This window comes from Oreochromis niloticus, linkage group LG7 (assembly GCF_001858045.2).
Source record: "Oreochromis niloticus isolate F11D_XX linkage group LG7, O_niloticus_UMD_NMBU, whole genome shotgun sequence".
Classification (NCBI taxonomy): Eukaryota; Metazoa; Chordata; class Actinopteri; order Cichliformes; family Cichlidae; genus Oreochromis; species Oreochromis niloticus.
In genome coordinates, this window is record NC_031972.2 from 30,554,627 (window position 1) to 30,573,107 (window position 18,481).

Genomic DNA, 18,481 nt, shown 5'->3' on the forward strand with positions numbered 1-18,481 from the left:
CGCTACTTATTGTACAATAATAGATTTTGATTTATTGAACTCTTTGCTTTTTTCTGTTTAATCGGCTGCGTATACATTTGGGATATGGAAAGTACTTCTACATTTTCTACTGATCAATACATATCATCTCCTTAAGGTGACTGGAGATATATTTTTAACCACATAAAAAATAAACATAAAAAAAGCATGATGTGCGTTGGTTAAGCTGTATTGCATGTCTTATAAGATATATATCGTTTTTATCATACATATCATTTTTTAGATTTCTTAAAACTGGTAATTGTTAGTTAAGTATGACTATAGTAAATATTATGTTGCAAAATTGCTTTTTCCATAAGTAAATAATGTTGGTTGGCTTGGATGATGCAGGTTTAAGGAACTTATGCACTGGCTTTACATTTCACAGATGATACATCCACCTTTTCTAATCTAATTTCTAATTTAAGCTACAAATTTAAGCTACAAACACTTCTATGCACAAGCAGAGTCTGACAGAGCAAGCCCTCACTGGTTCCGTCGCTAGGACAATGTAATAACTCCCTGCAGACAAGAACCAAAACTGTGCTGTCTCTAATACTGCACTATGTGTGAATTATATGTGCCCCACTAAGCTGTCATTAAAATAGCACTTTAAAGTCCTTCTGTGGAGAACGTGCCCTTTGCAGCCAGATTATAAATATCTCTTTAAAAGGCAAAATTCTGAATTGTTGCTCTTTCTGAAGTCCAGGGGTGTAGCAGCATTGTTAATATTAATTGTCTTTGTCAAATGAGCTGAATACGGTCTGATTTTATTACTTGTGCCTACTGCCCTGCTGTGGTTCTGATGAAAATCAAAGGCTCCATCGACGTCATAAGCAAGAGGGCACTGTTTTAAATTTGTACCTGACAACCAAACAAATTCAATCAATAACAGATGAAAATACAAAACTTTGGGCTTTGTATTTGTATAAGTCCGTCTTTGCTTCAAAAATTACCTTAAAATGATCCCAATTATTACTAACTTTTAATTGAATGAAATTACTATTATTAATTGTTTTTTACAAATATGGACTGGATCAAGATTAGGCTATATTAGTGAGGAACAGGTTAAAGCAGGTAAAAGTACAGAAAAATCTATGATTCTCTTCCAAAAAAGTAGGGTTGATATTTAAAATGTAAATAAAAGAAGAATGCAATGATTTGCAAATCTCATAGACCCATATTTTATTCACAACACAGACTTAGGACAGGTACATGTTTACCATCTGTTCTTCTTTTAACAACATCTTATAAATGACGGGGAACTTATTTTTAATTTCATGATGCACAAACTGTTTAATGCAGGAAAAGTCTGGAGTGTAGAGTCCGCGCCAGTACAGCATCTGGACTCTTCTACTTTGAAGCCATACTGTTATAATACATGTACTTTCAGCTAGGGAAGGCCTTGCTGAAATAAAGAACTGACAAGCTTTGCCCCCTGAAGATAGTGGTGTTTCTCATGTTCATGTTCACATATGGTTTTAACCTGCATTTGTGGATGGCACAGTGAGCTGTGTTCACAGACAGCAGCTTCTGGAAGTGTTCTGAGCCCATGCAGTGATTTCCATGACAGAATCACAGCTGTTTTTATTTCAGTGTTGCCTTAAGACCCAAATCACAGGCAACCAATAATGTCCCTTGCGTACAGAGATTTCTCCAAATTCGTGGAACCTTTAGATAGCATTATGTACTGTAGATGATGAGTTTTTTAGTGTTGAGGAACAATTTGTAGATGCAGTGTTAATCCACTGGTGAACCTCTGTTCATCTTTAATTCTGAGAAATTTAGCCTCTCTAAGATGCTTTTTTACACACAGCTATGTTGTTTAGTTACCTTAATTAGTTGCAAAATGTTCCTCCACCCATTTCCTTTTAGTACCACTTTTTTTTAAACTTTTATGTCCTGTCTCAATATTTTTGAGACATTTAGCTGACATCAAATTCAAAATGAGGTCATATTTTTCAAGACATATTAAAATGTCTCAGTGTAAATAGTTCACATTTTTTCTATGTCCTATTGGAGATAAAATATGGGCTTTTGAAATTTGGAAATCATAGCATTCTGTTTTTATTTACAGTTTACATAACTTGTTTTTTGGAACTGGGATTATACTTATAAGCTTTTAAACCCGTGCTAGTGATTGATGAAGTCTACTGCTTTATCATTGTCTGCACATTTGAGCACCTTGACAGAAATGTTTTAAACACATTTTTCCATCAAGTGTTTCCTCTTGTAGTATTTGTTCTTGGCATTGATGCATAGGCACCGAGTGAGGAGATGTGATAACTTGTAAAAAGCACAGGTGTTCTGCCAGTTAAATTCGCAATGACACCAGTCATAAAACTGCAACATCAAAAGCTCAAATCCACCCTGAGAATTTACAGTGAACTGCAAAATGAATCTGAAAAGCCAAACAAAAAACCTAAAAGGTGTTTTTCAACAGAAATGCGTTTGGCGAAATACATGAAGTTCTCAAGAAGCAGTTAAAAAGTACTTATGATTTTTGTGCAGGGAAACCGTAATTCCAGCAATGACTGCAACATTATGTTTAGCACGTTAATGGTGTCATCTAGTTGAGTCACAGTCCCACCTCCATAGTTCATGTATGCAACCAATTCTGGGAGTTTTTCATCAGATGCCAATATTTCTCTGCAGACGCTGGATAGCAGAGTGGATAGGATGGCAAGTGTCCTGTAAATTCTTGGAGAAGATGAAAGAAACTAAGTGGTCATAAATTCTCCTGGCTGAACAGTGGAGTCCGCTGAAAGAGCCAGAATGGCTTTTCACACATGACTAACACACAGAGCTTGAAACGCAGGGGTAGAATCCACATGACAATAATTGTAGAAATGTATGGCGCTGAAATGGCAATGCTTTTACTCCGACAACTAATGATGTGCGATAATATTAATAAAGTTACTGGTAGAGAAACATCAGTTACTCTTCTCTAATTTACAAAGGTGGGGGAAGTAAAACACTGGTAAAAGTGTGTATGATAATCAATAAATCAGGCAAATAAATAAATAAAGACATGATGCTCATGTGAAGAATACAGATCTATTTAGAAATCTATAAATAGCCTACCTGATATTACTAAACTGATGATTAATCTTTAATCAATGAAACAGAGTAGGGAGAATGGTTTTTTTATTGTTATTATTTTGGAACATGTATTCTTTGAAAAAACAACTTCTACTATGTACTGTTTGAGTATAATTATGTAACCCTAATGATTATATTATATTTTATTGAAAGTGAAACTGGATCATCTGGGGGTGTGGCTGGAGCCTGTCCCAGCTGCCACAGAGCAGGCGGGCGGGGTCACCCTGGGCAGAGGGATAACAATGAAAGACAGACAAACATTCACAGTCACATTCACACCCACAGGCACCACCACAGAACGCGATGTGAGGTGCTGCTGACTGCTAAATTCAGCAAATGGCCCAAAATTTGAGCTGTGCTGCCCACTGCGCTCTAGCTCTGCTCTCATTTTTTTGATCTTTATACTTAGTCTATGTGCTCACTCCCTGTCATTCTTTGTTACTACTGGTCACACAAATGTACATCACAACACGGTTGTTGCATTCATGAGTGCTCCCTGGACGGTGTGCTGCTCTTAGCTCAACATGGCAGGAAACTGTTCATGCGTGGCACAAGCCACTGGAAAAATGGGTTTCAAAAAAGCAGAGGTGCCATTTATGAAGGGCCATTTATGTTTTTTTACTGTGTCACTGTTTTGCGGTCCCCTTCGTGATCCTTTAAAGAAGAGCAGATGCTCTGCGGGAAGCTAGGCAATTGTGTTGGGAGCACGGACAGATTCTCATGACAGTGTCAAGGTCCTCCTTGAACTCTGTCACCACGTTCCCATAAAAAATACAAACAAGCATGCCACGTACAGTTTCAAGATTCCCTTAAACCATAATTTCTCTTGATCTGATCAATGCTGGTGGACCTGAAAAACCTTTGCAATAGATACAGGTCAGATGTGACACAGAGCAGCTTCAATGTTCAAACATTTTAAAATACTTTCATCTTTGAGAAAATCCATTTAATGCAAATCAATTTAAAATTGAGATAGGGTTTATTTATTTACTTTTTACTGCTTGTTTAATTTATTTATATACACGTGGACCAAACAGTATGTAAAGTCGAATTTATTTATATAGCACATTTAAAACTAAAACTGTTGACCAAGGTGCTGTACATTTAAGATAATCAAGGATTAAACCACAGAGATGATATCACTGACAGTCAAACCAATTTTGCTATTTAGGCAGATTATAGTCATTTGCATACAGCGGGATTACTGCAACGTTATTTCTATGCATAATCATACCTGCATATTTAACCTTTTATCTCTGAGCTCCTGATCAGTGAGCACAACCCTTTAGTTTGCATGGCACAAGTTAGCTTTCTTTCCAAAATGGAAACTCTGACACAATACACAGAAGACCTTGCTGTGCAAAACAAAGTCTATAAATTACTTTTGGGATCATGTCTGGAGTAAATGTGTTTCTTTTATTCTCAAAATGCCCCTTGCCTCTATCTTCCCTGCCTTGGCTCTTTCTTACACAGGAGCTTCATGGCTTCCCTGCTCTGTCAGGAGACTGTCCATCAGAGCTTCCATAATGAAAAGTGAGCTTTCCCTCTCACCATCTTTCTCTGCAGTCAGCTGCTGTCTCTTCCAGCTTTCCTCTTATTTCTAGTGTACGTCCAGCACACTTTCTCTTGCTTTGCAATGTCACAGTCAAAGTCAGCAATAAGGACAGCATGAGTGCATTTCATGGTGAGTGAATGAAAATTTAATGGGTAGGGTTTAACACATTATCTGGGTTGATTTAATGTTTTAATAGTGAGTAAATTGTATTAACATGTGAGTGTAAGACTTAAACATGGATCTTTGTAAACAATGTATTACGTAAAATCCCCAAGTGGCCTTATTAGCCCAAATCTGAACTGTACGTGCACAAAATCTAAAATATGCCCAAAATATATACTTAATTTAAAATGACTGCAGTAGTGTCTCCCCAGCTCCTGACAAGACCAATCAAAGTATCTGAAAGTTTTCAACACCAGCTCTGCAGCACATCTAGACTTATTGCCTCTTCTTATTCACACATTTCCAAATTAATTGTCAGTGTAATGTCCCATGACTGGTGAGACTTTTAATGATGGAGTTAGCCTTTAAAACTGAATAGCACAAAGTCTTACAAAGGTTATTAGCAAGCAACATGACCTTAGCAGGACAAATCAGGACAGGCTCAACAACAGCAAGTAGCTTCTTTTTTTGTTTTCCCAATGGACTGATGGAACGACAAATGCAGCTGTCTGCAAAGTCAGAGTCAACAGTGAAGAATAGATTCAGAAAACTACCTATCACAGAAAAATGTGATCTGCATCTTTTTTGTTTGCTGACTGAATGCAAATGTAGTTCATTAATGAACTATATACTGTAGTAATCATTGTTATTGCTTTATCAGTGCTTGGGTCGATTTATTGTAAACTATTACCTTTAAACTACAATTAAAATATGTATCTAAGAGACTAAAGGTGAGAATTTACAGGCATAACTTATTCATTCACAACCAATAACAGAATCTGAATAATATACTATGGTATGGTATGATATTATAGCTCGATATTTGCCTAAAATAGATACATCAGTATCAGTCTGCGTATACGCTTTTCATTGCAGGGTGTAATATTATGCTCTTTTCTCAATTGCCACCTGTGTCTCCACCTTTTGGCATCAGTACTGTACCCGTATTTGCTGCAGCAAGATAAAAGTCCTCTTTAGAGTCTCTATCAAGGGGTTCGATGGGTGGTGATGTTATAAGTCATGTTTGTCAACAAGGAGTGCCACAAATTGGTGAAGACAAGATCTAAATGCAAGAAGCGGAGGTAGGTGGTAACTAATCAATAAAGCGAGCATTTGGTTGCTGATTAGAGAATTAAAAAAAACACAAACGGAGGGCAGCAGACAAGAAGAGAGGCAAGACTGTGCGTATACATTCACACAGGACAGACTCAACACACGTGAAAGAAATGAGACTGGGGCCAACAATCACACAGGAGGGAAAACAGAGACAGGCACAGACATTCAAGGAATTGGGATAGGATAAAGTGAGAAAGTACAGGGATAGGTAACAACACATGGAAATGTAAGTACTAAGGCCTTAGTTACACAGGTTAGCAACCTGCAAGAGAAAAATGTGTATTCTTCAGGTGGTTAGTAAGTTGTTGCTGGAGGTGTGTGATAACTGGTTGCAAGGCGTTATATGATGCTCCACCAAAAATGTCCTTGTGATTCCTTTGGATCTGCAAACTACTTGATCTTGATATAACTTGATATAAGTTATAGTGAAAGTGTAAAAAATTGCAAAACAAACCATAATGTAAAATGTTCTCCTGCAAAGTAAAAGTTGTGCCTTACCACCCCAACAAACACAATTCAAAAGGCACATCTGTAACTTTGACAGCAAATGTTTTCCATTTCTCGTAGCTTTTAATTGTGAGTAAATGGCCAGTGTTTGCAGACAAACCATGTTTTCATGCAAACTGCAGGCAAACACAGAAATGTCCTGGCAAGTAAAGCAATCAAAAGTAGACTTTTGGTATAGCAGCCTCTTTGTGACCAGTTTCACCTGGCAACAACCAGCAGCCTCCAGCAATCACTCTACATCCAGTTAGGGAATCCAAATTTTTTCCTAGCTACCAGAGGTTGCCAAGGACTCGCCAACTGGCCTGTAGGCCTGTGTGACTGAGGTCTAAAATTAAACAGGAAGTAGAAACAAAGTATGACACAGACAAACCAGATGGAGACAAAGACAAGAGAAACATTGGACACATTTACAAAAACCTAACATCAGAAATACAAGAATGAAACAAAACTAATAAATCAAATAAATACGAATATCAAAATAAAAGCCCAAACTCCACAAAACTTTACAAGAGTCCAGGACTATAGTAAGGAGGTTGTAATTTGTGCTGTTTTGGGACCTCTGTGTTTGTGGATTTGCTTGGTTTTCACCCAATTTTATTCATTTATTTCTTCATCTAATTTTCCATTACTGGTTTGGTTTAGGCATTAAAAACAGGTTAGGTTTAAGAGAAATGCATGACTTCTTCCATATAATTCCACGAGGACAGCCACAGAAATAAATTATACCACCTATGAAATACTATAATATAGAAAGAGCAAATTACTTGTCTTACCTTTCCTGATGCAGAAGCTCCTTGGTCCACAGAAAAGCTGCAGAGAAACAAACAAAGAGAAGAAACAAATCACTGAGTCTTAGTGAGCATGCAAAAATTAAACAAATGCACTTGTCCTTCCTTGCAGAAATATTTATTCTTTAACTGACAAATATGAGGCATTAATAGTCAGCCAATTAATGCAGCACCTCCACCACATATTTCTAAAGTACGCCTATGTATTATCTATAGATACACTAACAAACATTACATTAACACACAAATGTTTGGTCAGATCCTATAGATGTCCTAAATATGTCCTCACAGTTCTGACTTCTGACGGTGACACATTAACCTAAACATCGGACTACTTCTGCAGGAATGAAAACAAACTGTGTAAAGCGAGCTATGATGAGTGACATGGCCAAATATCAAAGAATGGTTAATGTAGTGAGAGATAAACGTGTATTAGCCGCTTTTTTATTTCCTTTATGACCCAAATTTGATCCAATTTTCCAGACTGAAAATACCTTTTGACAGTATTACTGATAGGAATAAATAGATGTGAGAGCAAAGCTAAAGTGGCAAGCAATACTGATGTTCAAGTACGATGAGTGCACATACAAGAGATCCTCATAATGGGCTCTTGTGCATTAAAGGAGCAAACTTTGAGCCTGTCTAAACAGTTAATAGCAACTCAGTTTCTCCAGCTCAAGTACTTTCCTCCCTCAAATACAAATATATTTGGAGCTTTGAACTGAAAGCAGGATTTGATATCTTGAAAGGCCACTTTTTTTTAATATAATTTTGAAAATATCTTTCAGTTATCACAGGCTGATAAATGCACACTACTGGAGATTTGAAGTCTTTGTCATGGCTTAGAGATGTGGCAGAAACAGCTGTGCAGTAAGGCATTTCACTAGGAAATGTAAAGACGTGCTTGTCTTCAGGCCAAGCTTTCCAGTAAATATAAAGCACACACTAAAATGCATTTTGGGGGGGGGGGGAAGAAAAACACCCACACTCTTTCTTCAAGGACATGAAAAGAGGGATTTTCAAACATGTGTCATTTTCTCAGCACAACGTCTCTACTAGAGTGAAATGACTCGAGTCTTTACATTCTGAAGTGCCGGCAATGTAAAAGGCTCTAAATCCACAAGTAAACGTGACAACTCAGCACTGCCTTCAGGAGCAGGAATAAAAAAAAGAATATAAAATTAAACTGGAAACACCGCAGTGCAACCGTTCAGTGACACACAGACACACAGTGTGTATTGCTTGTTTAGGGATTTCAATTCAATATGACCAGTGGACTTCTGAGACCAGTTTAGCCATTTATTCTTTCTTCTTTAAGTTTTTTTTCTGTGTTTTCTCTTTGGCTGCTCTCTTTGTAATGATATTTCATCATGTGCAGTGGTTCTTAAACTTTTCCTCCATGTGCCACTTCAGAAGTTGAAAAAAGTTCCCGCCCAGCACGCTACAATTTTTGGCAGTCTGTAAAAATAATCATGGATCCAAGCTAAATGTAAAGTGAAACACAGATCAGCACTGTAGTATCAGATCCCTGGTTTGATAAGCTCCTCGTGGGGTTGCATCAGGAAGGGGATTCTCATGTAAAAATCTGCCAAATTAAACATGTGGGGCTTCCTGCTGTGGTGATGACAAAGGGAACAGTCAAAAGAAGCTTCTACTATAGCATCAGCAAAAAGGGGGAAAAACAATCAATCTCATTTTAACTATAAAAATTATGGTGATGAAAGGAAAAATTCAAATACATCAGGAAAGCATGCAAGCTAAAATGATCACTATCAACTATTAATTTAATTATCTGCCCCTGATGTAATATTTTTTAAAATTGGGTAAATGATGCATGGAATGATCGACATTTACTGGATTCCTGTTTATGAACGCAGCCTCAAAGCTGAACGTCTAAATTGTTTTGTTTTCCCTGTTTAAACATAATCCATATTCATAAAAATGTAAGAAAAGTGAAACTGAATTAAAAACCTTTATGGAAATTCACCTATGGAATTTATGGAAATACATGCAACCAATATGCTGAAGAGATGAGTGAAGGGAAAAAAATCTTTAGTATTTGAGTTTTTAGTATTTTTCCCTGCCTCGTGGTGCATGTTCCACCTTCTTCTTTTGATGTTATTAAGACACTGTGTGAAAATTATGTAAATGCACTCATTGCATTTATGTAGATTTATTAAAATGAGAAAAGTCTGTTTAAGTCAAACCAAAATGACATGTAGTTTCAGCTATGTCTTAATGGTTTCACAGAAAGATATAGTACAGAAACCAGTGAACACAAAGTAAAAACATCTACCTCACAGTTGAGCTGCAAGAATCAACATAATAACCATGAAGAGACATCTCAGATGGGAAAAATGAGCAGATATTCATTGTGAATGTAAACAGATTTTTGTTTAGCCCTTGGTGAATCAGAGGACTTTCAAGTTCTGGGTTGTTGGGTCGATGTGTTGTGTGCTAAGGAGTTGATGAGAAAAATCAGTCTGGCATTTACATCAGATTTTAATTTGGTTGTTGGGGAGCACATTAATTCCAGGTTGTGAGCTGCAGATGAGTTGTTCAGGTGTGGCATTTAGAGAGGAGCTCCACACTGGAGGGGGTGGGAGTCCCGCCAGACGTCAGATGTCTGAATACATTAGATGCTTAAAGACGCTAAAATTCATCAGAGACCAACAAAATGTTTTCTCTGCACTTCATCATGTTCTTTCTTTTCTGAGCTGTAGGTGTCTCAGGTTTCAACTTGTTCCTTGTGTCTATTTTCATCACTGACTGTAGAATAGTTTGAATATTTACTATTGTTATTATTAATTGTAGTGGTGCAACAGATCAAAACTCTCACGGTTCGGATCAGATCAATTTTCGGATCAGCAAAAAAGGAAAAAAAGAGAAAATTTTAACATTTACTTATTTAAGTATTTTTTGCCTATTAAAAACATTCAACTCAAGACTCATTCCACGCAATTATATATAAAAAAAAATTAAGATGCAATATAGGGCAGTACAGGGCTTTCTATCTACCACTCCGATGTGATATAACGAGCGGTGACGGTCACGTAGCTTTCTGTTGCCCTGGAGGTCCACCCATTTGTAGTTAGGGCAACAGGAGATGCCTGGGACAGTTCAGCCATAACTTTAGACTTTTCCTGCTCATACATGCTTGGGTACGATCTTGTCACTGAAGTGGATGTGCAACAGGATATCATAGCGTGGCTCAAGCACGCTCATCACAGTTTAAACCCCTTGTTTTGCACAAGGGAATACGGCCTCCCGTCTGCAGCTAAACACCCCAACAGCTTTTGTATTAGCTTTAGCCCGGTCGGATTGGGCAGCAAAGGGCTGCTTAAATGCCGCAAACTCCTCTGCTCTTCCACTTGAACCACTAGCGCTGGCCATAACTATCGCTTGACAGACTGACCATGCGCACCATACACATACTTTTTTTTTTTCTTCTTTTTTGAATCTTCGGATCACGTGTGTCCCGAACCGTGGAGTGGGATCGGTTCGGATTACGGATCAACCGTGATCCACTGCACCACTAATTAATAGTAGTAGCAAGAAATGAGAAACTCAGTGCGTCATTTAGCTGAAGTTCTTTTGATTTAATACTACTATTAATAGTAGTAGCAGTATTAATAATAGTAGTAGCAGTATTTTTTTGTTAAAAGTTTCTGTTGTGTTGATAAGGTAACTAATTAAAGATTTTTCAGTTTGTCTTTGGTACCTGCACTAAGGTAGATTTAGTGAATCCCAGGCCAATCAATCTAATGACACTGTGTTTTTCCAAAGGCCAGTATTAACACTAAAACCCTAAAACATAATAATTATCAGTTCACTATTTATGATCACGTTTTTCATTAAATTGAATCTTCTATAGCAGATCTCCTGGTGAAATCTAGTGTATAATGAATACACTAAAATGCTGAATGCTTAACCTTCTGTGACATGTGCATCAAAGGGCAGGTACATCATGTAAACCTCTGAAGCTAATAAAAAAATATTAATGTGCCTGAAAAATATTCAGTGTTTTGCATGCAGTGTTGAGAACAAGTAATAAACCCTCATTTAGTCAATTAAAAACACATTACGAAATATGGAGCATCACAGCAGCAACCACTAAGCCATTGATCCGTGACAGTCTTAGACCTGCTACTACTCTCCTTTAGCGCTGATTCACAGCACGAACTACACTTCAGCTGAATGACTGCTCACCGTGGAAAGTAAGTCTACTCCGAGGAGAAGATATTGTAAGAGGATTGATATCACTCTCATGTCTGAATGTTTAATAGAGGATATAAATATGGAACAGATAACTCAAGCAAAAAGACTGTCAATACAGTGAGCCTCGTCATCAGGCAGCCTGGGATGGACTCCAGGGTGTGTTGGCTTTCATGCTTTGGTTTTTGCACAATGAAACAAATGACACACAAACTGGTATGTTTTTCAGTTGATGTTTTGACTGGTTTCTTTAAATCAAAACAAGGTGGTCACTTATATGTTGATTAATTTATATTTGGTCTGTTTAGAGACCTCGCCACCCTTCATACATAGAAAGTCAGGAAGATCAGCACAGGAAGGGAAGGGAGCAGGAGACTGATGCATTGGTGCAGTGTCTGCAGTGATGCGGACAGTGTACCAGCCTGCTGTGGTGAAGAAGAAGCTGAGATTGAAAGAGGAGCTGTCGATTTACCGGTCAGTCTACGTTCCCACTGTCATGTATGACCATGAGCTGTGAATAGTGACTGAAAGAATGAGATTCCAGATACAAGGAGAGGAAATGAGCTTCAAAGGGTAGCCTGGCTCTTCCTTAGAAATACGGTAAGGTCATTTGGGTGGGTGCTACTCCTCCACTTTGCAGGAGGGAGCCCTTTGAGGTGGTTAGTGCATCTAACTGCTACGCCTCCTGAATGCCTCTTATATGAGGTGTTGGGACATACCCAACTGGAAGGACACCTCAAGGCACACCCAAGAAAGGCTGGAAGGATTACAGTAAGTTTTCTGGCTGGTTTGGGAACACCCCAGTGTCTTCAAAAGATACGGAGGAGGTGGCTGGAGAAAGAGGCCTGGGAATCTCTGCTTAGACTATGGCCCCTGCAACCCGGATTAGCAGCAGAAAATGGATGGATCGATGAGATTTGCCATATCAATGCAAAGATGGGTATCAGCCAGGGTATTAGCTAAGCAGCTTCTTCTGCTGAGATTCGCTTTTATCAGCTGATACATGGGAACTCCAGGCTAAGCTTAACTGTGTGTCTGGCTTGAAGTAATGGCTCAGTTTAACTTTGTCATAACAAGAGTGAAATCTAGAAAAAATCTCAGAAACATGCTGGCCTCCAGGACTACTATGAAGAGTCATTTTTGGCCAGAATATGTTGTTTAATATGTATACTAAACAAACAGCTCGGACCAACAAAACTAGATACAGTGATGCTGAGAAACTTGGCCATGTCTTCGGTACGAGGCTGGACTACTGTTATTCCTTTTTTTCAGACTTTTCTAAAAGCTCAATGAAAGTCCTTCAGTTCAGGATTCAAAGTGTAAACACTTGGCAACAGTGTGAAGGAAAAACTCTCTTTTAACAGGAAGAAACCTCAAGAAACCTGACAGATCCACGCTAATGGAGGAGCAACCATCTGCTGCGACTGGTTGAGGGTGAGGGGAGGGACATAGAACAAAAGACACACCGTAAAAGAGAGTCTGACTTTAATAATAACTACTAATTAAATGCAAACTGGTGTATAACATATAGAGAGGGAAAAGAGGTGAGTGAAGAAGACACACTAGGTGCATCATTGGAAGCCTGCAGCAGCCTAGGCCTATTGCAGTGTTGCAACTACAGGAGGTTTCTGGGTCACCTGATCCAGTCTTAACTGTAAGCTTTATCAAAAAGGAAAGTTTTAAACCTAATCTGGTTGGGGCTGGTTCTGTTTTTCCCTTTTGTTTTTCCCTGTGCTTCAAGTTGTAACCTTGTTTTCCTGTGACATTTCAGTCATCTGGCTCTCTCTAGACCCACAAAACCATATTTGGCTTCGGGAGAAGAACTGCACTTTGCAAACCTTAAGCTTCCTGCATTAACCCACCTGGCTTCCCAGCTCACCTGCCAGTCTGCTCTCTATCGCCATCTCATCTCCCCATTTGTTCCTGTTGTTTCATTTAGTTACAGCCACTTCTTTATTTCTAACGCTGGTTTTCCCCCTCTTTCAGATCACCCCGCTAAATCTGTACTGGTAGCAATTCATTATTTTAAGTTTTTGTTTAATTCCACATAAAATCCTTTCACTGTTGTCATTTTTTGTGAGTCTGCTCCTCGGGTCCACCCTTTGGCTCGTTCTGATGATATTATGCCAACAGAGTACACTGCAGGTTTCTAGATTTTCTAAAATGCCTGGTAGAGCCTTGATCCTCTCCTGTGGAATGACTTACCAGTTTGGATTCCAGAGATGATTCGGTCAAAGAGGACATCACTAGGGAAGGACAGCCCATCAGAAAAAAAAGTCGGCTTATAGGGAGGATAGCTTTAAGCGGAAAAGGGCTAAAATTGCTTGTTTTTGACAGTATGTGAACTGAAGGGCTGCAAATCCCAAGATGAATAAGGTTTTTTTTTTTTTTTTAGCTGACTCATGTAAATCTACTTTACCATATTGCAAGAATAAAAATAGCTGGAATCTGGAAATGAGTATAAAAGGGCCCTTTAATATTTCATGCAGTATCAGAAAGTCACCTTTTTCAAAACCATCATTTAATTTTGGGACTGTGTCAGGACTTACCTTGCCACGCTGCTATTGGCAGAGCTCTCTGCAATCTGTGAGCTGGCGATCCACTTGGTCTCACCCACCACCGTCCTGGTGTGTGGCAGGCGGCCTACGTCTTTCACTGTCATCATCAGATGGCGTGATGACTTCAGGACTCTGACGGCCTCATCGTGCGGGATGCTCAGGAAACTGCGGCCATTCACCTCCAAGATCTGGTCACCAACCTGAGTGGGGGGAGGGGAAGAGACAGGAGTGGCGGAGGGGACTGAGCAAGGCGTTGAGGGTGGAGCAGGCAGAGACTGCCACATGCACAGGTTGACAGGTCAAAGGTCAAAGAAAGGTAACATAGTGGATGGAGGTGTTGGAGGTGTATATGAAGTATAAGGTGTGTAATGGATAAGAATTAGAAAATTAGGTTACAGGTTTCTTGTTAAAAGTTGGGGCTCTTTCAGATTGGGCGGCGAACAGAAATAATTACACAAAGATTAAAGAACTCCCTGCTCACTGACAGGTTGAGGACCAGAAGTGTTCAATATGTAATTGAAAAAGTTTTCATATGTAATTTCACTTTCTATCAAAGAGCTGAACCTGGAGGCAGCGGCAGAAGGAGAATAATGATGTCCATACTAAACACCACCTTGGATCGTACCTTCTGTCTCCTGTAATGAGCTGATATATTGTAGCTTTAACCCTCTGAGGTGTGTTTTATTTCAGTGCTGGGTAAAGATGAACCTCCAGGACTGCCTCAAACAGCATCCCTTTATTTCTACAGTTATGGCATTTGCATATTTACATATGTATGTACAGAGGGCTACTGAATATGGGCAATGAATACTATCTTAAAAATATACAGTTTGAATACCACTACATGAATGCAAAAGAGTGGTCTATTTCAACCTCTTATATTGTCCTTGAGCAACAGATTAAAAGTAAGGTTGGCAATTTGAGAAAGACATCTTGCCTTGGTGTCAATTCTATGTTTCTGTTTTATTTTTTCACATTTAGTGTAAATGGTAAAATGGTAAATGGCCTGTATTTGTATAGCGCCTTACTAGTCCTGCCTAAGGACCCCAAAGCGCTTTACACATCCAGTCATCCACCCATTCACACACACATTCACACACTGGTGGAGGCAAGATACAGTTGTAGCCACAGCTGCCCTGGGGCAGGCTGACAGTGTAGTTGCTGTATAGTACCACAAGACAGTTCCTCTATCCTTTTTCCAATGGTTTACTAAACTGGAGGACAAGCATAGACCCTGAAAATTAGATGTATTGCAATGAAGACCTGGAAACATATGGTTGTTGTGAAGTACTGCAAAACAACCAATAAATGGGGAAGTCTCAGTTCCTGTGTCTAACAAACTGCTGATCTTGCCGTGTTGTAGCTTATGTTAGGCCTCAGTCAAACAGGCCTACAGACTGGTATGCAACGTTCTGACAACCTCTGATCCTTAGTCAAAAATGTATATTCCTAAGCAGTTGGTGGGCGATTTGTGGAAGCTGCTGGGTGAAATTGTCTGCAAAGAGGGTGCTGGCACCAACAACTGCCTTGTGATTGCTTTTCTTGTTAGCAGTTTGCCTTGATTGCCCACAGTGTGCACTGAAGACACTGACTTTACTCACTGGAATGTGCAAGGTTCGATATGTAATTCTTTAGTTGCTGTTTCACAACTGCTTAGTTACTGAGTGTTTTTTGACCACTAGAGTTGCATCCAGTTTCACTGAGCAGCAACAGCAAGTGACCTCCAGCAACCATCTGCCAACTGGCTGAGAATAAAAATTTCTTCATAATGACTGGCAATTACCATGGAGTCACTGGCCAGTCTTTAGGCCTGCATGAATGAGGCTTAGCAATCATTTTCACAGTGACTGCCAGCAACCTCCAGCAACCAGTTGCAACTGGTCAGCAAATACTCATTTTTCCTTAGGGACTGGTGGTTGCCAGGCAGTCAGCAACCAGTCTCTAGGTCTGTGTAACTAGGACCTACAGTATGATAGCCATGTGTTGCTAGATATTCATGACCATGCATTACATGTTGTGCACAATGATCATTTAATAGAATGCTACAGTATCCCATTTGTTAACTTAAAAGCAGAAAGCAAGGGCCCCAGTATGGAAATGCAAAAAACTGCAGTTCCTTTAATGGCCACTTGAGGCTGCATCCAAAATAGAGTCGATCCCCACAGATTTCTATATTAAAATGCTCAGTTAAAAAGCTTGGTATCCATGGATATTTTCCTTGTTTATATTAAGTAGTACACAGTTCAGAGGAACTTACTTTTATTTTAAACAAATTAATTAGGAGTTATACTTATAATTAGCAATGTGGACGCTTTTAATGAAGCTTATGTGTAAGTCAGTACGCAAGATCTGTAATTACACATCTGTTTGCGTCCCAGGTGTTTGCTAGCCAATCTATGCTTTACATCACTTCCATTTTCCCACGCTGTTAAGCTCATAGCTGACATCACTAGTCTAGTCCAGTCATCTTTCTGCCCACCTTCTTCAGGCCAGTCACCTTTTTAAATGTCACCTATCATCTGTCATCCTCCCTTGCAGACTCAGGCTTCATCCAAGCCTCCATCTTCATCTCCACTACCAACGTTTAGACTGGGGGGTCCAGCCTTAATAACGTTGGGTTACTTAACGTAACCCCTGGTTCTTTGATAACAGAGTGAGGTGTTTCACTATGGGAACTGCCTCGGCGTGACCAACTACAGAAGCTCCAATGACACCACGTCTGTCTACAACAGACCTATCGAGCTGTGCTCAGGGCTCCGCCCCCTCATTCCAACACGGCTGACCAGCCCCTCCTAACTCATTCCAAGCAATTTCTTTCCGTGCCTAAGCAAGGAGGGAAGTGTTGGTGAAACACCTCACTCTGTTATCAAAGAACCAGGGATTACGTTAAGTAACCCAAGGATCTTTTTCTAACTTCGCTCGTTGTTTCACTATGGGAGATATGGCCCACTCCCAGATTGCGCCAGCTCCCGAAGCTACGCTCCAGTACTACCCCAGGATCTCAGGTCGAACCTGAGGCACCAGAATCCAGTACTGCCTGAGCCTGGGATGACTGTGTAACATCCAGCCGATAAAACCGGACAAACGTGTGAAGCGTAGCCCAGCTTGCTGCCGCACAAATATCCTGGACTGATACACCTCTGAACAAAGCCCAGGATGTGGCCACACCCCGAGTAGAGTGAGCTCGGCGTCCCGGGGGGGCCTGCGAGCCCTCACAGCTATAAGCCAGAGCTATGGCCTCTACAATCCAATGAGCTAGCCTCTGGCGTGATAAGGGCCTGCCCTTGTGAGAGGAGGCCCAGGAAACAAACAGCTGATCCGACTTCCTGAATCCAGCTGTTCTGTCAACATAAGTCCCCAAGGCCCGCACGGGGCACAAAGTGTTCAGCTTCTGCTCTGTCTCTGAGGAGAATGGAGGGGGGTGAAAAGCCAGGAGATCTACTGTAGAGCACCTGTATGATGTTTCCAACACCTTAGGGACAAAGGCTGGGTTAGGCCTCAGATGCACTTTAGTGAGTCCCGGGGCCAGATGTAGACAAGGGGGGTGAATAGACAGAGCCTGTAATTCAAGAACTCGCTTGGCTGTGGTTAGAGCCAACAGCAGAGTGGTTTTAAGAGAGAGAAACTTCAACCCCACTCCCCCGATAGGCTCAAAGGGGTGGTGGGAGAGGGCGTCTGAAATGACTGACAGATCCCATAAAGAGACCAGTGGTTCGACGCACCCCCCACATGAAGCGACATATAAGAAGGTGCTGACCGGCAGGTTTATCACCAAACCCCACGTGACAGGCTGAAATAGCTGTCAAATAGATGCCAAATAGTTTTCACTAAAACATGTTGTCACTGGAGATATGGCAGAAAATGCCGTAAGGCTAGGAGCACTGCACGGAGCTCCAGCACATTTATGTGATTCAGAGCCAGTCTGCGACCAAACGCCATTCACTGCTCTGCCCATAATAGTTGCACCCCAACCTGACAGGGATGCATCTGTGGTCAGTGTCACCCTGGATGATACTGCCCCGAGAGGTACCCCGGCAGCAAGAGCTGTCAGGCTCCTCCAAGGCCGCAGAGCCGCGATACACGACTGTGTTATTTTTACACCACAACTGAGATGTCGGCGAGGGCACAGCCGCAGAGAAGCGACCCACCGCTGAAAATCTCTCATCATAAGCAGCCCCATATGTACCACCGATATTACCGAGGCCATGAGGCCGAGGAGGCGGAGACAGAGTCGGAACCGCACGACTTTCCCCAGCTGAAAGCGGGAAAGACAGTGAGTAAAGGATGCGATCCTCCACTGTGAAAGTACGACACGATAAGAGGTGGAGTCTATTCTGAGCCCCAGATACTCTGTATACTGTGCGGGTTCCAAGTGGCTCTTTTCCAGGTTGACTGTGAAACCGAGCTCCTTGAGGTGACTCACTACAATCCCGGAGTCTTTGATCGCCTTGCAATGCCAT

At 40.5% G+C, this 18,481-nt stretch overlaps 1 protein-coding gene across 6 annotated transcripts in view; it reads right to left on the bottom strand.

Moving 5' to 3' along the window:
• The window catches only part of whrna (whirlin a), a 186,401-nt gene that overhangs the window by 39,068 nt on the left and 128,852 nt on the right, over positions 1-18,481 (bottom strand). For all 6 annotated transcript variants that reach the window (XR_002059577.2, XM_019354423.2, XM_019354421.2 and 3 more), the window contains exons 4-5: positions 14,013-14,221; positions 7,234-7,270 (exon numbers count right to left, since the gene is read on the bottom strand). Coding sequence is in view for 5 of the 6 variants with exons in the window: in XM_019354423.2 (XP_019209968.1) it covers positions 7,234-7,270; positions 14,013-14,221 (246 nt within the window). In the remaining variant the exon portion in view is untranslated. The remainder of the gene's footprint in view (positions 1-7,233; positions 7,271-14,012; positions 14,222-18,481) is intronic.